This window comes from Bufo bufo, chromosome 3 (assembly GCF_905171765.1).
Source record: "Bufo bufo chromosome 3, aBufBuf1.1, whole genome shotgun sequence".
NCBI lineage: Eukaryota > Metazoa > Chordata > Amphibia > Anura > Bufonidae > Bufo > Bufo bufo.
Window position 1 is genome coordinate 461,064,135 of NC_053391.1, and position 20,754 is coordinate 461,084,888.

The window sequence follows — 20,754 nt, forward strand, 5'->3', positions numbered from 1 at the left end:
AGGAAACCACTGAGGTTGGAGAGAGGCTCCAACTTTTTATTCTGCAGGTTTCCTGTCCCTGGGGGCGGATCCTCTCTCTCTGTGGTGCGGCTGTTGTGGGAAAAGTGAAAAACCATGGTTTCCAACCGTACAGAAATTTCTGGACAGTCCGTAAAAATAGGTGACTTTTTTTCCTGTGTCTGGGAAAAAAAACCAGGACGTGTCAGTTGTTGTGGAAAAATTATTGTTTGCCGTATGGTCGCCATCTATCCTATGGAGATGCGCAGATTCGTTCGCGTCTCACAGAGACTTTCGCACGATGGTCTGGTCGTCCCGATCTGTAGCTGATTTGTGCCCGGCCTGGTATTACTGCAGGATACCAGTGTCATGGCACCGGCTGAGGCGGGAGGGATGGGGTCCGTCGAACAAAGGTTTCTTAATCTGCGAGGATAAGCATGGCAACGAAAAGGGCACGAATAAGTGTGCAAACTTATGTTTGCGCGATCATTCACATCTTCGCCAGCCAATCACTTCATACCATAACCTGTCTCCCCATTGGTCATGATTGTAAGACCGCCTTCCAGCCAATCACCTGTCTCCCCATTGGTCATGATTGTAAGACCGCCTTCCATCTTCTGGTATAAATAAACCTTGCCTAGCTGTTGGAAGCAGGCACATTATTGGATCCTACTTGAGAACGGCTCTGTGACGTTATTTTGGAGGAATTGCGCACACATTAAAGCACACTACACCAAGGATTTCCTGATTGTACTTCTGGCGGTCGTTTTCGGTTGTGAGAACGAGACAAAGAAGCAAACGGCGATATCACAGTGATTTCTTTTTTAGGTTGATGGTACTTGACTAGATTATTTTGGTGGTAATTATCATCGTGTTACAGCTCACAGAAAGGTCTCATTCACACGACTGTTGTTTGGGTCAGATGCGGACCCATTCACTTCAATAGGGCCACAAAAGATACGGACAGCACTCCGTGTGCTATCCGCATCCATTGCTCCGTTCCGTGGCCCCGCACAAAAAATAGAACATGTCCTATTCTTATCTGTTTTGCGGACAATAGGCATTTCTATTATGGGCGCCTGTTCCATTCCTCAAATTGCAAAACGCACTTGGGCGGCATCCGTGTTTTGCAGATCCGCAATTTGAGGACCGCAAAACAGGGCACGGTTGTGTGCACGTAGCCTAAAGGCTGACAGTAAGTTCTCCTCAGTATATGGAGCTGTAGACATGCATTACTTATAATCTTTATCATTCGTTATGGTTTTACAATTTGTCCATAAAAAATAGTTTGGGAAAAGTTGTCCAGAAAATAGAAATATTCTGCTGATAGGCAGTAATTAACCAGGCTGTAGGCTATTCACTGTCCAAAGGTCAGTCTTCATGCCGCCCGTACACACCACTTCACACATCGCCATTACAACCTGTCCCACAGCTCAGCCGCTTATTATAGCTTCTCCCGCCTCCTCTCCCAGACTGCAGGACCCGCCCCCAGACGGATGATTGACACTCGGCGTTGTGAAGAGGACAGTGCGGTAACCGAACGGGGTAGAAGTGCGGGGTCCTGGGACATGGATGTGACAGTGTGGCAGCGGTAGCGCCGCGTTTCCCGTCAGGTAAAACTTTATCTGTTGTCGCTGGGCTGGGAACTTGTGAGGACAGGTGCGGAGCCGCTGGTAATCCTGGGGCGGCCGGAGCTCCCGCTGCGGCTTTTATCTGGGGCACTCGGCTCAGGCGGCTAGTGTTACTTTCTACTATGTCACTTTTATTAACCCTATGTGGAGAGAAGACATGACATAGCCTAAAGTGGCTGAGAGTAGCATCACGCTTATGGCTATGGATATATATATGTATTTCTGTACACTTCTCATCTGCACAGAAAGGGTTAAATAATCTCCCATTTGACTCCTTATATTTAGTGTTTTGCTCTCATTGTCACAAACAAATGACGACCCTGGCCTTTAACCTGTTCTGTGCTGTATAGTATTAGTAATTGTGTCATGTGTTTCGCCCTTAGAGCAGCGGTCGCCATGTGTTGGCGCTGCCCTTCGTACAAGTGGGGCGTATTAGTGACTTTTAGGGTACATGCGCACGATGCCTATTACGGGTGGGTTTTCTTGTGTATATAGTCCCGGCTAAATAGATACAATTTTTTTTTTTTAAAGCTGAATCTACACAGCTCGGTGCGGATGTTGGAAATCTGCTGCATATTAGTAGTTTTTGCAGATTTCATCCTTTGCTGTGCAAAATCCGCGACAATATCTGCAAGCAATGTGGAAACTGTGCAAAGTCTACAGGTCCGTGTGCGCGTACCACAGCTTGATAGAATACCTCTGCCATAACACGTGAGACGAAGCTCGCCATGGGGCTTTGTCGCCAATTCTGTATTTGAATGCATAAGGAAAACCGCAGATTTAGGGCTCATGCACACACCCGTATGTATTTTGTGGTCCGGAAAAAATACGGATGACACCCGTGTGTATTTTGCGAAACGGAACAGCTGGTCCCTAATAGAACAGTACTATAGTTGTCCGTAATGCGGACAATAATAGGACCTGTTCTATTTTTTTGCGGAATGGACATATGGAAGCAGAATGCACACGGAGTAACTTCCGTTTTTATTTTTTGTTAGTTTTTTGTGTACCCATTGAAAATGAATGGGTCCGCAAAAAAAATGGAACGGACATGGAAAGAAAATACGTTTGTGTGTATAAGCCCTTAGGCTACATTTACACGACCGTATGTGCTTTGAGGTCCGCAAAACATGGATCTACCAAAAAATACGGATGACGTCCATTTGGCATCTGTTGTTTTTTTTTTTTTTTTTGCAGACCCATTGTAACTATGCTTTTCCTTATCTGCAAAACGGACAAGAATAGGACATGTTCTATCTCTTTTGCGGGGCTACAACACGGTGTGCTGTCTGCATTTTTTGGTGGACCCGTTGAAATGACTGGGTCCACATCCTATCCGCACGTTTGTGTGCATGAGGCCTTACATAGGAAGTACATTATGGGCCCCGAACAGACTGGGCAACATATCAGTAATCCATATAGCATGGATGTATTGTATGGCGGTGTGATGTGACAGGCGAGCCTGACGTTCAGGTGCTACTTGTCCTCGGCGTGGTGGAATGGCGTACTACATCTAAATGCCAAAGAAAAAATATCTCTGTACATCACCTCGGTACGGATTTTAAAAACCATGATATTCCACACTGATTCTAAAAGCAACTTTTTATCTTTTATGTTGTTTTATCACAGTTTTATGAGCTTTTTTTGGGGGGTTCTATTTCTGCTTTCATTTTTTTTAGGCATGGATCTGCACACAAAACGCGTACAGCGTTTTTTTTTTTTTTTTTGCTACTTCCCATTCATTTCAATGCAAGACTGCACACGGATTCCGCACCAAGATGGGGCATGCTGCTTCTTTTTTCCTTACTTTTTTTTTTTTCCATGTGAGGAAAAAAAAGAAAGCAGGTGCTGCTCTCCTTTGAAATGAATGGGGAGGCTGTCTGGAGGTGGTGTTTATTTTGCGGAGAAGACGCGTGTGTGAATGGACGGTTCCTAAAATATATGGTTTCCATTAGGACCACCATTACCCAGGTTTCTCATTATATGGATTGCGAGACATGGACACCGCCACCACACTGTGTGCTATAAATGCATCTAGATAAAGATCACCATGGCGGACAAGTACTAAGCTCTCCTTGTATCTTCTAGTAATCTGGACCTGTGGCCTGAATACTCTACTCCATGGACACAAATAATGAGTCTGCGAAGGACCGGATACCCAGGTAATGCCATTACGTTCCTATGGTGAAGCTGCATGCTGGTAAATGTAGCAGGGTGCTGTGTGCTATGGCAGGTTGGGCGGTTTCCTGGTTCATACGTATGTATGAGGAGAGGCCTTGTCACACCCTTTTATGCCTGCAGGACCTGTTATTGTGCAGCCAGTATTTATTTAGTCATTGCCGCTTTCATTACGTCTGTTCAGTATCAGGACTCGTCCACAGAGCTGACGTAACTCCCAATGACGGGCAGGAGATAATTGTTGGGAACCTGCATTGTAGCTACAGGATGTAATGTTGTATAGAACTAGCATCTCAGTCCAGGAAAAAAAAAACACAGAATTGGTGGGATAGTATCATTAAAGGGGTTGCCCAAGATAGTTACAAATCTTAGACAAGCCTTCCAATAGCCTAAAATAAAAATAAAAACTCATCTTCTGCTGGTCTCTGCGGCGTTGGTCTGGTCCTCCTGCTGCTGCAGGGACATGCTGGTATATGGCATGTAACTGCTACAGCCTATCACTATCCTCCTGGTCTAACACTGAGGAAAGTGATTGGCTACAGTGGTGTCACCGACACGTCCCCGCTGCAGTGTGTAAATAAGCAGTGGCAGAAGCGCTGGAGAAAGTAGTGAGTATAACATTGTATTTTTAATTTAAGGTTTATTGCAGGGCTTGTCTGAGATTTTTAATGATCTCGGACAATCCCTATAATGTGTGATTTCCAAAAGTACATCTGGCAATTTTCTTTTATCATTGCATTTTACTCATTTTAGGCTGACCATAATTTTTTTTTCTTTATTAAAAATTTTCGACAGTGTTTGTTCTACAACTTTCACCAGACTATTTTTTTTTTCTGCTGTGCAGTGAATCAGTCAGAGGGATACTCTGACAGCTCGATCTGTAGCCTTATCACTGAACTCCTGACAGTTCATAAACACTCATAGCTAAATTCTTATCAAACTTTAATGCAAAAGGGTTTGATGTTTTTCACATTCGTGCTATCTCTGCTACCATAGAGAATGAATGGCGCGACGGCGTGCTTGCACTAGGGATCGACCGATTATCGGTTTGGCCGATATTATCGGCCGATATTGAGGATTTTGAACGTTATCGGTATCGGCATCTATTTTGCCGATATACCGATAACGTATTGGGAACACAGAACGCGCTGCTCTCAGCACGTTCTGTGTTCCCTTCGCAGCACAGGGGAGAAGGAAGCAGTGTCTCCTCCCCCTGTGATGCTGCTGCCGCTGCCTCCAATAACAGGACGGAAGACAAGAGAAGGGGAGGGGCTGTGGCCGCTGCGCCACCAATGAAGATGAGTCTTTTATTAATTCAAATACAGGAGGCGGGAGCTGGCTGCAGAATCACATAGCCGGCTCCCGACCTCTATGAACGGCAGCTGCGGTCCGCGGTAGTTAACCTCTTAGGTGCCGCGGATCGCAGCTACCGCTCATAGAGGTCGGGAGCCGGCTATGTGATTCTGCAGCCAGCTCCCGCCTCCTGTATATGAAAGAGAGGTATCTTCATTGGTGGCGCAGTGCGCCCCCCCCCCCCCTCAAGCAGTGCGCCCCTCACCCCAATAGTAAAAACATTGGTGGCGCAGTGCGCCCCCCCCCCCTCAAGCCCCCTAGTATTAGTCATTGGTGGCGCAGTGCGCCCCCCATCCCAATAGTAAAAACATTGGTGGCCCAGTGCGCCCCCCCCCCCCCCCCCAGTTCTAATCATTGGTGGCAGTGGCCACAGGATCCCCTCTCCTCCGATCGGAGCCCCAGCAGTGTAAGCCTGGGGCTCCGATCGGTTACCATGGCAGCCAGGACGCTATTGAAGCCCTGGCTGCCATAGTCAGCTCCATGCTGCTGTGTGCACAGAGCACAGGGCAGCAGGGAGAGTGCGAGATCCTATTCACTCTGATAGAGATCTATCAGGGTGAATGGGACAAGGGTTCTAGTCCCTAAGGGGGCTAAAAGTTAGTAAAAAAAAACAAAAAACACAAAAATATTAAGTATAAATGAAAAAGATTTACAAAAAAAATAAAATAATAATACACGTTAACAATAAACATTAATTTTCAGCAGATTTGTGTAGGAAATTTTTTTTTTTCCCTCAAAAATAAAAATACCCAGAATATCGGTATAAATTATCGGCTATCGGCCTGAAAGTTGACAAATTATCGGTATCGGCCCTAAAAAATCAATATCGGTCGATCCCTAGCTTGCACGACCTGCTGCTCCATCGGAATGGGGGATCTCTTGATCGCTGGGGGATGGATTCCCAGTGATCAGCCAGTTATCCCCTATCCTTTTAAGCCCACAGCATGTTACATTTTCTTTCGGCTTAGAACATGACTTCATGGTTTCCTTTGAGTACTTTCTGTAGATTATGGAGAAATTTATAATTTTTTACAGGATGCTTCAGTCTTTATAGTGGTTGGGAAAGTGAGCATGGTTAGGGTCCATTCACATGTCCGTATGTGTTTTGCGGATCCGCAAAACACGGACACTGGCAATGTGCGTTCCGCATTTTGTGGACCGTACATCGCTGGCACTCTCATAGAAAATGCATTTTCTTGTCCGCAATTGCGGACAAGAATAGGACATGTTCTATTTTTTTGCGGATGGGGAACGGATGGGGACCCATTTTGCGGACGTGTGAATGGACCCTTAGCCTGTTGGGCTGATTTAACTCAGATTTATCTACTGTGGCTTTATAAAAAGTTGCAAAAATTGTCTCAATATAACTCTAGTAAAGGGGTGGTGTATATATTAACATCAGTGACAGAAGTGTTAGACTTAAAGAATATCTGTCATCACATCAAACGTCAGCCACTATATATTGGTGGTTGTCTGCAGAGTCTGATGATATTTCTGGTATGCCAGCAATTTGTAGAAAATGGCTTTTTATAATATCAAATTACCCCTTAAGTGCAACAAGGGTGGTGCCGTTGCACCCAAAGGCTCTGCTCCCTGTCTATGCCACGCCCGCACTGCTGTGACAGACGAGGCAGTGAATACATATTCGCACCTGACCCTGAAGGCTCACTGGAGCACGTTCAGAACATGCGTATTAAAGGGATGTAGACCGCTAGGTGGATGGGCAGTCTCCACCCCTTGATAAATGTTGCACAAATTACAACACAGGAAGAGATGTGCAATCCGAGGATGTGTCTAATCTATGACGAGGTGCACGGCTTGTCCTAAATTAGGGGCCTCCTCCTGCAGTCCGTGCGCCTAAACAGAAGTCTACAACAGATTTCTGGCTTCAGTAGATTTCTGACCCCCTTCCCGCTCTTGCCACACCCCTTTAAGGAAAGTGTCAAGGGCGGTGTAAAAGCCTAGAGATGCGCCAATGGAGAAAGTCCCAAACAGTTTGACACTTTTCAGGCACAAAGGAGATGATAAATGTGTCCCATGTATTCTCCAAAACTGACTGATGATAAATCTCTTGTCCTTAGTCTCATCAGTGCGTAATGCTTTAGGCTGGGTTCACACTTGAGCGTTTTACAGCGCGTTCAAACGCGCTGTAAAACGCTCAACACATGAAAACCAATGCTTCCCTATGGCCCTGGTTCTCACTTGAGCGTTTTACAGCGCTGAAAAACGCGCTGTAAAACGCCCTACGCTCAAACAAGTACTTGAGCTTCTTTGGGGCGTTTTGACGCGCGTTTGTGGCCATAGGACATTGCAGTCAATCACACAAACGTGCGTCAAACGCGCGTTTACTATTGCAAAAAACGCTCGTCAAAAACGCGCGTTAAACGCGCATATCAAAGACGCTCAGGTCTGAACCCAGCCTTAGGGAAAGGTTTAGTAAGATGAAGGACCACACACAGGCCAGCCTTTCAGGGCTCCGAAGTGCTGATATTTATTACTGAGGTGTTGTCTCAGTGGACAATGGTCCTCATGCATAAAAAATGTTCTAGAGCAAGATAGGAACAAAAAGAAGTGATCTGATTGCAGTGGGATGGGGGAAGGTGGATATGCTAAAAACATAATTGGAAAACAGAGGAGCCCAAACCATTACTGTGCTGGTATTCTACATGGGGTATGCCTGACTGGTGGTGATAGTCTGTGGAGGGGCAGGGGAGTCCTGATGAGTACAGCCGTCTTCTAAGCACCATCCCCTGTATAGAGTTTGGGTCTCCTGCTGATGATGTTGAGAGAGAACCGTGTACAGTCCAAGACAGAGGACTGGCTGAGGAACAGATTGGAGCGTGGTGCTCTTAGGTTGGGCACAAAAAGGCAGCCAGAAAGCAAGTGTTACACTGTGCACAACCACCAAGACTGGACGGATGCCGTGGTAGCAGTACAGCATTGTTTTGCCCTGCTGATCCAATGCAGGAAGAGGGAACCCTATAAGAGACACCTAGGTCATGGGATAGCCTCCAACAAATTTCGCAACCAAGTTTCCAACTGAAATAGCTTGAACATGGTGCTAGTATGCTATTAGGGAAGCAGTTCCCCCTCTCGAAGACAGAGGACTATTATTTGGCCTTGCTAAGCCTGGGACTACGCTTGTACTCTGCATCAGAGAGATACGTGGCCAGAGAGACTTGAGGCACAGTTTATAATTACAAAAAAGCCACGCTGTCATCAAGTGTAAGTAAGTGGGTGCCGGCTCCAGATTCTGGACCTTGCTGCTACAGAACCAATCCCATCAAAGAACAGAGAGAAATGGGAAACTGCAGATACTTGATCCGGTTTTTCAGAGTTTCATGATACTGACAATAAAATGGTAGTCAGTAGCCAAGTTTCAGACCTTATGGTTCTTCAGGTTCACAAATATTTGTATCTATAATATTTGTATATTTTCAGCCTAAAAAAGGTCCATTAGGTCAAAATCCTATCTGCTGGTTTCCGTTATAATGTCACTATCCTGAAACTCTGAAGGCATAAGTAGATCACTTGTATTTTGCTGCAAAAAAAGTCTGGAGTGCTGTTTCTTATTTTTCTCTCTGTCCTTGATTGTGACAGTTTCTTTCGCCTGGGTGGGACCTTATGTGGACCAGTTTATCTTTGTATGGTTTGAAAATCTGTGTGGACTGTACCCTGCTTGTAAAGAGGACCTGTCACCTCTTCTGACATGCCTGTTTTAATTACTGATTGATTTTTCCCAGTAATACCAATTCTGGAGCATCTGTTCTTATGTTGTGCCGTTGCTCTGTTATTCCTACTAGAAGTTTGTCGCTGACTGTCAGTTCATTCATAAAGACCAACAGACTGGAACTCAAGAAAACCTGTTCCAGTCTACCAGAGATTTAAACTGAGACGGAGGTTCATTTTCCAGCAGCATACTACTTAAGCTACACTGGAGTGGTTTATTGGGAAACATTTACATGACTTGGAATGGCCTAGTCAATGGAGAATCTATGACATGCCTTGAAGGCTGCTACCTAACTTTGACTAAGGCTTCATGGACACACCTGATTCCCAAATATAGTACCCAAAATCTGTGGGCCTATACTGTCTGTCTGCCTGCCTTAGCTGTGACTTGCATTATATTGGAAGTATTACTGTTAGAGGAGAATATGACGCCCCTTTAATTAGTCTTTAAAGGGAATCTGTCATATCCGAACCCCCCCCCCGAACTAGAGTATATGTATAGTGTAAGTGATGCAGAGTCAGTTTATGTAATTTGTATCTTCATACTCACTTGCATTCCAACTCTACTCCCACAAACCAGCAGTAAAATGCATTGAGAGGACTCCTGAGCTCATGCACATAATGGAGAGGACTCAATAAGGAGGACTCTCAATACATTTTGGTTTGTTGGAGCACAGCATTGGAACGCAAGTGAATATGAAGATAATAATTACATAAGCAGACTTTGCTTCACTCACAATATTCACTGCTTACTTTAGTTTGGGGAGTGTTTCAGAGCCGACAGGTTCCCTTTTAATATGGACCTTTTGTGCCACTGTACAAGTAGGTGCACATGGTATTTTAGCCTTGCAGTTTCTCTACCTCTTTCTGTACTGTAATATCATCCATATACAGTATAGATCAACATTTTCCCTAAATTTTACGAGGTCCATTAATAAGGGCCTGGTACTGAAGATCCAATGTAAATGTTATTTTTACAGTAACTTTCTGCACAGATTGCCTTTGGGTGCATGAACATGGAATAGCTATGTGTTGTAATTAAACCCAGAATTACAACCACATACACTGATCATAAAGCCTAGCTGTAAGGCCTCGGAAAAACCTAAATAGGTACTGTGCATACTACTAGTTAAAGGGGTAACGCATATACTATATAACGTCTGAAAATCAGACATCATATAGTACATGACAATCTTTTTCTGAAAAAGCTAGAACTAGCTGTGTACCTCAAATGGGTCCAGAGATTTCCCCATTCATTGTTTCAATTGCTCTCAGCTCTCAGCTCAGAGGGCATGTCCTTTCTACTGTAGCTCTTTCCCGGTAACTGCCACAGCTTCTAACAGAAGATATGTCTGGCGACACTTGAAGATTTAGGCTACATTCACACGTCAGTATTTTTCTATAATCCGATTTTCTGTCCGTTTTTTGCGGATCCGTTGTTCCTGAAAATGTTTCCGTATGTCATCCGTTTTTTGCGGATCCGCAAAAAACGGAAACATGTATAAATTTCAATAAGCAAATAAAGTTGTTTGGATTTCTTTAAAAAAAAAAAAAAATTTAAATGTAATTTCCAGGAACGGATTCCGTATAAAACGGATGACATACGGAATGACATCCGTATGTCATCCGTTTTTTGCGGATCCATTGACTTTGTATTGTACCAGGATCCGATTTTTCAGGAAAAGAATAGGACATGCTTTATATTTAAACGGACATGCGGAACGGAACAACGGAAACGGACAGCACACATTGTGCTGTCCGATTTTTTCCAGGACCCATTGAAAATGAATGGGTCCAGATCTGGTCCTGATCTGTTCCTGAAAAAACGGAACAGATCAGGAAAGAAAAAACGGACGTGTGAATGGACCCTTAAACTGATCATTTGCGACCACCTCAGTAAGGTGGATGGAGAAATAAGGAAAAGGAAAAAAAAAAGCAGGTTATGCTATACGGATAGATTTCAGGGAATAAATCGGTGGCTATACTAAATTTTTAATTACATGCAATTACAAGAGTATTGAAAAATGTTGAATATTTGTCCGGAAACAAGGACTGTTTCACACCAGTGAATCCATTGTGGGAATCGTGCTCCATGTGTGAGTGCGATCCTCCTTTCTGGACTTGCAGGGGCACGGCAGTATCATGATTTTATAATGCTATGTGTCTCTCCATCGCCTTACTGATACAGAATCATACTGCCAGTTTTATATCACTATGATCCTGTAGAAGTAAGGTCAAGCTGAGGCACACAGCATTATAAATCATGATAACGCCGTGCGCTCCTGCAAGTTCAGAGCGGAGGATCACACTCTCACACGGAGCGTAATTCCCGCAGTGGACTCTAAGTCTAGTTTTCTATTGCTCTTTTGTATTAATACCATTTGTTCCCATACCAGGGTCGATGCTTATGGATTTGAAAGATCAGACGGATTTGATTATGTTTCTTATGAAGATTTTTATTCCCGATACATGACGGTCCTTACAAGAAGAGCCATAAAATGGTCAAAAATGATGCAAAAGTCCACAGCAGTAGAGAAGAGCATCAAAGGTAAAAAGTAGACATTGCACATCATAACAAATCAATTATATATCATTTAGATGATGGCAATCTTTGCAGTCATACAGGTTTAGTTAAAGGGGTTATCCAGGTTCAGATCTGAACCTGGACATACCCATACTTTCACCCAGGCAGCCCCCCTGATGTTAGCTTCCGCCCAGCAGTGTATTCCGTGACGTCAACGGCTCTGATGGGCCGGCTTTAGCGCTGCCCTAGCCGTTTTACAGGCTCTGGCAGAGCTAAAGCCCACTCATCAGTGCCGGTGCGGTCACCAGGCTCGCTGCTGGGCAGAAGCCTCCACCTGGCAGCCCTAAGGAGAGCCCGGTATGTCACTGAATCTCCTGAAAATGACTTTTCCCTGCGCAGGGCAAAGGAGAGCATCGGAGTATGAAATGCTCCGATGCTCTTGTCAGGGGGGCTGCCTGGGTGAAAATGGGGATATGTCCGGGTTCAGCTCTGAACCCGGACAACCCCTTTAAGACACATCAGAACAGAGCTTCACTGTAATAAGAAAACTGCACACTCCACACTGGCTGGAGATCGCTTTCCCCACAGCTAGTCTGTACATGACACCAGGAAGTTTACAGCAGTTAATAGTCTTATGAGAATGCCATATACAGAATCCAGGCTGCCGCGAATAGTGCCCGGATTCTGCTGACTGTGCCTGCAGGGAGTTTAATGTTAGAATAGCTAATGTTTCAAACGTAATTCTGATCATGTTATACACTTAGTGGGAAGATTATTATGACTAGTAGGACATCTTATTAAAGTTATTATACTGAGCCTAACCCTAGTACTATGTCAGATCACTGCGATTCAGCAACTACCTGAGAGTTTTGTTGAAGACGTAAGCATCTTTAGGCTGTATAACGAAAACATATTTTCTTTTTCATTCATCTCATTGTCTTGTGTACTGCAAAAGTATACTATAGGTGTCTCCTATAGCAAGAATGTGGTTTGCACACTATTGATGCCAGAATATTACTCGTCTAAAAAGCATTGCTTCTCAAACTGTGAGGTTCCTTCGCACCAGTTGCTGGAGAAAGGGAGGGTAGCTGAGAAGGAATACTTGACAGAGATGCACTGAAATTGTGCAATGCTCCCTTGAAGCCATTGTAGCTAATGAGTGACACTCTAAAGTGTTCCCTCTAAAAACAGGTTAATAACAAATAAGTGCTGCTGTAGAGCATCATCAGCCATAATTATCTAGGGTAGTTACAAAGGATCTGTCAGCTCTGACGTGTCAGTTTTGGCACATACAAATCTAACAATTCTAGAGCATCTTTTCTTTTAACTCTACAGTCGTGGCCAAAAGTTTTGAGAATGACAAAAATATAAGTTTTCACAAAGTTTGCTGCTAAACTGCTTTTAGATCTTTGTTTCAGTTGTTTCTGTGATGTAGTGAAATATAATTACACGCACTTCATACGTTTCAAAGGCTTTTATCGACAATTACACAACATTTATGCAAAGAGTCAGTATTTGCAGTGTTGGCCCTTCTTTTTCAGGACCTCTGCAATTCGACTGGGCATGCTCTCAATCAACTTCTGGGCCAATTCCTGACTGATAGCAACCCATTCTTTCATAATCACTTCTTGGAGTTTGTCAGAATTAGTGGGTTTTTGTTTGTCCACCCGCCTCTTGAGGATTGACCAAGTTCTCAATGGGATTAAGATCTGGGGAGTTTCCAGGCCATGGACCCAAAATGTCAACGTTTTGGTCCCCGAGCCACTTAGTTATCACTTTTGCCTTATGGCACGGTGCTCCATCGTGCTGGAAAATGCATTGTTCTTCACCAAACTGTTGTTGGATTGTTGGAAGAAGTTGCTGTTGGAGGGTGTTTTGGTATCATTCTTTATTCATGGCTGTGTTTTTGGGCAAAATTGTGAGTGAGCCCACTCCCTTGGATGAGAAGCAACCCCACACATGTATGGTCTCAGGATGCTTTACTGATGGTAGCGCTCACCTTTTCTTCTCCGGACAAGCTTTTTTCCAGATGCCCCAAACAATCGGAAAGAGGCTTCATCATAGAATATGACTTTGCCCCAGTCCTCAGCAGTCCATTCACCATACTTTCTGCAGGAGATCAATCTGTCCGTGATGTTTTTTTTGGAGAGAAGTGGCTTCTTTGCTGCCCTTCTTGACACCAGGCCATCTTCCAAAAGTCTTCGCCTCACTGTGCGTGCAGATGCGCTCACACCTGCCTGCTGCCATTCCTGAGCAAGCTCTGCACTGGTGGCACTCCGATCCCGCAGCTGAATCCTCTTTAGGAGACTATCCTGGCGCTTGCTGGACTTTCTTGGACGCCCTGAAGCCGTCTTAACAAGATTTGAACCTCTTTCCTTGAAGTTCTTGATGATCCTATAAATTGTTGATTGAGGTGCAATCTTAGTAGCCACAATATCCTTGCCTGTGAAGCCATTTTTATGCCATTGGTTTACAATGGAAGAACAATGATTTCAAGCATCACCCTCCTTTTAACATGTCAAGTCTGCCATTTTAACCCAATCAGCCTGACATAATGATCTCCAGCCTTGTGCTCGTCAACATTCTCACCTGAGTTAACAAGACGATTACTGAAATTATCTCAGCAGGTCCTTTAATGACAGCAATGAAATGCAGTGGAAAGGTTTTTTTTGGGATTAAGTTCATTTTCATGGCAAAGAAGGACTATGCAATTCATCTGATCACTCTTCATAACATTCTGGAGTATATGCAAATTGCTATTATAAAAACTTAAGCAGCAACTTTTCCAATATTTATGTAATTCTCAAAACTTTTGGCCACGACTGTACATTATGAGGTTACTTGGTTATTCTTCCTAGAAATTTATGAATGCATTGATAATTGGGCATTACCAGTTAAGGGCTCTTTCACATGAGCGGATGCCGTGCGGGTAATCCGCTGCATGAAAGACAGCCAAGCCCCGTTCCGGACAGCAGAGACACGGAGCGTTAACATGATTGATAATGCTCCGTGCCTCTCTGTGATATTTTTACTACAAAATCACGGTGACTACTTTATCTCACTGTGATTTTGTAGTAAAAGATCACAGAGAGGCACGGAGCATTATCAATCATGTTAATGCTCTATGTAAAAAAAGAAAAGGATCCAGCACCAGTTTTAAAAGGTTTTTCGTTCCCAGTCTTTATTCACCAAATTGTCGAGCTATACAAATGCAGTGGCACTTGTTCCCACTCTTCCCCGATTTACGCGTTTCGAACACTTCTGTTCTTAGTCATAATCGAAAGTGTCTGATCCGCAACGATCTTAAATAGGGTCAGCCTCCACCTTCCCCCGTCCATAAGGGGGAGGGATTGGGAGGAAAAGGGAGGTGAGCCCGATCATCAGTACATCAGACACCTGTTCAAACAAACACACCCGTGACATATAAAATCAAATCTGATTATACGATAAAATAATTCATAATGCTCTGTCTCTGATGTCTAGAGTGGAGCTTGGCCCTCTTTCACGCGGCGGATTACCCGCACGGCATCCGCTCGTGTGAAAAAGTTCAGAATATCTTTTATAGGAATACTGGTACTGTTTGTAGTACATTAAGGTCTCTATCATCTCGTTAAATCCCTTCTATTCACATAGTCTATTCAGTAGATTATCTGCATACTATGCAAACCATGGCATACAGTACCTTGAAAAAGTATTCATACCCCCTTTAACTTTAACACTTTTTTCATGTTACACCCACAAACTTAAATGTATTTTATGCGATAGACCAACACAAAGTACCAAGTTTGTGTAAAAAGAAAATGAGAAATGTTTTTCAAAAATTGTAATAAATAAAAATCTGGAAAGTGTGGCGTGCATTTGTATTCAGTCCCCCTGTACTCTGATACCCCTATATAAAATCCAGTGTGACCAATTGCCTTCAGAAGTTACCTAATTAGTAAATAGAGTCCACCTGTGTGTGATTTATTCTCAGTAGAGCTACAGCTGTTTTTGAAGGCCTCCAGAGGTTTTTTAGTGAACATTAGTGGTCAAACAGCATCATGAAAACCAAGGAGCACGACAGATAGGTCAGGGATAAAGTTGTGGAGAAGTGTAAAGCAGAGTTGGGTTATAAAAAAAATATCCCAAGCTCTGAACATCTCATGGAGCACTGTTCAAGCCATCATCTGAAAATGGAAGGAGTATGGCACAACTGCAAACCTACCAAGACATGGCTGTCCACCTAAACTCGCAGCCCAGGCAAGCAGAGCACTAATTAGAGAAGCAGCCAAGAGGCCCATGGTTACTCTGGGGGAGCTGCAGAGATCCACAGCTCAGGTGGGAGAATCTGTCCCCAGGACATCTATTAACCGCCTAACGCAGGATCGCGTTCCGGAGGCGGCAGCCCTGCGCAGAGTCGCGCATATATGTGTCATCTCGCGAGACGCGAGATTTCCTGTGAACGCGCGCACACAGGCGCGCGCGTTCACAGGATCGGAAGGTAAGCGAGTGGATCGCCAGCCTGCCAGCGGCGATCGTTCGCTGGCAGGCTGGAGATGCGATTTGTTTTTTTAACCCCTAACAGGTATATTAGACGCTGTTTTGATAACCGCGTCTAATATACCTGCTACCTGGTCCTCTGGTGGTCCCTTTTGTTTGGCTCGACCACCAGAGGACACAGGCAGCTCAGTAATATGTAGCACCGAACACCACTACACTACACCCCCCCCCTGTCACTTATTAACCCCTGATCACCCCATATAGACTCCCTGATCACCCCCCTGTCATTGATCACCCCCTTGTAAGGCTCCATTCAGACGTCCGTATGATTTTTACGGATCCACGGATACATGGATCGGATCCGCAAAACACATACGAACATCTGAATGGAGCCTTATAGGGTGGTGATCACCCCATATAGACTCCCTGATCACCCCCCTGTAAGGCTCCATTCAGATGTCCGTATGTTTTTTACGGATCCACGGATACATGGATCGGATCCGCAAAACACATACGAACATCTGAATGGAGCCTTATAGGGGGGTGATCACCCCATATAGACTCCCTGATCACCCCCCTGTCATTGATCACCCCCCTGTAAGGTTCCATTCAGACATTTTTTTTGGCCCAAGTTAGCGGAAATTAATTTTTTCTTACAAAGTCTCATATTCCACTAACTTGTGTCAAAAAATAAAATCTCACATGAACTCACCATACCCCTCACGGAATCCAAATGCGTAAAATTTTTTAGACATTTATATTCCAGACTTCTTCTCACGCTTTAGGGCCCCTAGAATGCCAGGGCAGTATAAATACCCCACATGTGACCCCATTTCGGAAAGAAGACACCCCCAGGTATTCCGTGAGGGGCATATTGAGTCCATGAAAGATTGAAATTTTTGTCCCAAGTTAGCGGAAAGGTAGACTTTGTGAGCAAAAAAAAAAAAAAACATTTTCCGCTAACTTGTGCCAAAAAAAAAAATTCTATGAACTCGCCATGCCCCTCATTGAATACCTTGGGGTGTCTTCTTTCCAAAATGGGGTCACATGTGGGGTATTTATACTGCCCTGGCATTTTAGGGGCCCTAAAGCGTGAGAAGAAGTCTGGGATCCAAATGTCTAAAAATGCCCTCATAAAAGGAATGTGGGCCCCTTTGCGCATCTAGGCTGCAAAAAAGTGTCACACATCTGGTATTGCCGTACTCAGGAGAAGTTGGGCAATGTGTTTTGGGGTGTCATTTTACATATACCCATGCTGGGTGAGATAAATATTTTGGTCAAATGCCAACTTTGTATAAAAAATGGGAAAAGTTGTCTTTTGCCGAGATATTTCTCTCACCCAGCATGAGTATATGTAAAAAGACACCCCAAAACACATTGCCCAACTTCTCCTGAATACGGCGATACCACATGTGTGCCACTTATTTGCAGCCTAGGTGGGCAAAGGGGCCCACATTCCAAAGAGCACCTTTAGGATTTCACAGGTCATTTACCTACTTACCACACATTAGGGCCCCTAAAATGCCAGGGCAGTATAACTACCCCACAAGTGACCCCATTTTGGAAAGAAGACACCCCAAGGTATTCCGTGAGGGGCATGGCGAGTTCCTAGAATTTTTTATTTTTTGTCACAAGTTAGTGGAAAATGATGATGATTTTTTTTTTTTTTTTCTTACAAAGTCTCATATTCCACTAACTTGTGACAAAAAAATCCAAACTTCCATGAACTCACTATGCCCATCACGAAATACCTGGGGGTGTCTTCTTTCCAAAATGGGGTCACTTGTGGGGTAGTTATACTGCCCTGGCATTTTAGGGGCCCGAATGCGTGAGAAGTGGTTTGAAATCAAAATCTGTAAAAAAATGGCCGGTGAAATCTGAAAGGTGCTCTTTGGAATGTGGGCCCCTTTGCCCACCTAGGCTGCAAAAAAGTGTCACACATCTGGTATCACCGTACTCAGGAGAAGTTGGGCAATGTGTTTTGGGGTGTCTTTTTACATATACCCATGCTGGGTGAGAGAAATATCTTGGCAAAAGACAACTTTTCCTATTTTTTTTATACAAAGTTGGCATTTGAACGAGATATTTATCTCACCCAGCATGGGTATATGTAAAATGACACCCCAAAACACATTGCCCAACTTCTCCTGAGTACGGCAATACCACATGTGTGACACTTTTTTGCAGCCTAGGTGGGCAAAGGGGCCCACATTCCAAAGAGCACCTTTCGGATTTCACCGGCCATTTTTTACAGATTTTGATTTCAAACTACTTCGCACGCATTTGGGGCCCTAAAATGCCAGGGCAGTATAACTACCCCACAAGTGACCCCATTTTGGAAAGAAGACACCCCCAGGTATTTTGTGATGGGCATAGTGAGTTCATGGAAGTTTTTATTTTTTGTCACAAGTTAGTGGAATATGAGACTTTGTAAGGAAAAAAAAAAGAAAAGAAAAAAATCATAATTTTCCGCTAACTTGTGACAAAAAATAAAAAGTTCTATGAACTCACTATGCCCATCAGCGAATACCTTAGGGTGTCTACTTTCCGAAATGGGGTCATTTGTGGGGGTTTTCTACTGTCTGGGCATTGTAGAACCTCAGGAAACATGACAGGTGCTCAGAAAGTCAGAGCTGCTTCAAAAAGCGGAAATTCACATTTTTGTACCATAGTTTGTAAACGCTATAACTTTTACCCAAACCATTTTTTTTTTTTTATCAAAGACATTAGAAAAATTTATATATGGATGTCTGGTTTTTTTTGCAAAATTTTACAACTGAAAGTGAAAAATGTCATTTCTTTGCAAAAAAATCGTTAAATTTCGATTAATAACAAAAGAAGTAAAAATGTCAGCAGCAATGAAATACCACCAAATGAAAGCTCTATTAGTGAGAAGAAAAGGAGGTAAAATTCATTTGGGTGGTAAGTTGCATGACCGAGCAATAAACGGTCAAAGTAGTGTAGGTCAGAAGTGTAAAAAGTGGCCTGGTCATTAAGGGTGTTTAAGCTAGGGGGGCTGAAGTGGTTAATTATGCATTCCACAAATCTGGCCTTTATAGAAGAGTGGCAAGAAGAAAGCCTTTTTTTGAAAGCAAACCATAAAAAGTCCAGTTTGCCACAAGCCATGTAGGGGACATAGCAAACATGTGAAAGAAGGTGCTATAGTCAGATGAGACCAACGGTGAACTTTTTGGCCTAAATAAAACAATATGGGGGAGATTTGTCAAACTGGCATAAAGTAGCACTGACTTAGCTGCCCATAAGAACAAATGAGATTCAACCTTTTATTTTTCACAGCTCCTTTGGAAAATGAAAGGTGGAATCTGATTGGTTTCTATGGGCAACTAAGCCAGTTCTACTTTACACCAGTTTAATAAAGCTCCCCCCTATGTGTAGTGGAAAACACACTGCACATCACGCTGAACACACCATCCCCAACATGAAACATGGTGGTGGCAGCATCATGCTGTGGGGATGCTTTTCTTCAGCAGAGATAGGGAAGCTGGCCACAGTTGATGGGAAGGTGGATGCAGCTAAATACGGGTCAATCCTGAAGGAAAACCTGGTAGAGGCTGCAAAAGACTTGAGACTGAGGTTCACCTTCCAGCAGGACAACAACTCTACACATACAGCCAGAGCTACAATGGAATAATTTAGATAAAAGTATATTCATGTGTTAGAATGTCACAGTCCAGACCTAAATCTCATTGAGAATCTTTCGCAAGACTTGAAAATTGATGTTCACAGACTCTCTCCATCCAATCTACTGAGCTTGAGCTATTTTGCAAAGAAGAATGGGCAAACATTTCAGCTTCTAGATGTGCAAAACTGGTAGAGACATACCCCAAAAGACTTGCAGCTGTAATTGCAGCGAGAGGTGGTCCTACAAAGACTCTTTGCCTCTCTGTGACCTTTTTTACAACAAAATCACGGTGACAACTTTATCTCGCTGTGATTTTTTTATATTTTTTTGTAGTAAAAAGATCAGAGAGGCACGGAGCATTATCAATCCTGTTAATGCTCCGTGTCTCTACTGCCCAGAACGGGGCTTGGCTGTCTTTCACGCAGCGGATGACATGCACGAAATCCGCTCGTGTGAAAGAGCCCTTAAAGTTTGAGGTGTATGAATGCTTTTTCAAGGCACTGTATAAACCTTCCGATGCACCTCATTGGCTGAGTGGGCTCATCGGAGAGATCCTTTCTGATCACACTGAGGTGTAAGCAGCCAGAGGCAGACCTCGCTGCCAGCAGATACACCCACTGTCTCACCTTTAGGTGCCATAAATTAGAGAATGGTTAATACTCTTGTAGCCCCTCATTGCTCTGTCTTATTGTTTTAGTGAAGAGATATATTAGAAAGGGCATTCCTAATGAACATCGCCCCCATGTGTGGATGATGGTGAGTGGAGCCCAGGCCCAGATGGAGTCAAAACCAGGATATTATCTCAGTGTATTAGTGGAAGGACAGAAAAATCCAAAGCTTGTGGATGCAGTTGTCACAGGTAACTTTCTAATGTTTGTGTCTTTTATATTGTCATGATTATGTACAACACTGACCTATAGTATTAAACTCACAAACATTCCTGCATTTTTAACCACAAGTTAGGCCTCATTCACATTTATGTCAGTATTACGTACGCAAAAAAAGTGTCCTTATTTGATTTGTGTTTCGTCTGTTTTTTACCCTCCGTGTGTCATCCGTAATCCACGGATGCTGCTCAGCAGCTAATTAATTTCCAAAGCATCTCCTATCATCGGTGAAAAACGGACGCAACACAGGTGCATCTCGGATGTCATCCATGTTGTGTCTGTGATTTTTCATGGACCCATAGACTTCAGTGGGCATGTTTGGTCTGCATCACG

General features: G+C 43.7%; 1 protein-coding gene across 2 annotated transcripts in view; it reads left to right on the top strand.

Moving 5' to 3' along the window:
* The first annotated feature begins 1,428 nt into the window (after positions 1–1,428).
* The window catches only part of GRTP1 (growth hormone regulated TBC protein 1), a 77,281-nt gene continuing 57,955 nt past the window's right edge, over positions 1,429–20,754 (top strand). The window contains exons 1-4 of one of the 2 annotated variants that reach the window (XM_040425182.1): positions 1,429–1,610; positions 3,717–3,790; positions 11,285–11,436; positions 20,232–20,393. In XM_040425182.1, the coding sequence (XP_040281116.1) occupies positions 3,750–3,790; positions 11,285–11,436; positions 20,232–20,393 (355 nt within the window). In that variant the 5' untranslated portion in view covers positions 1,429–1,610; positions 3,717–3,749. The remainder of the gene's footprint in view (positions 1,611–3,716; positions 3,791–11,284; positions 11,437–20,231; positions 20,394–20,754) is intronic. The other variant, XM_040425181.1, reaches the window with a different exon arrangement.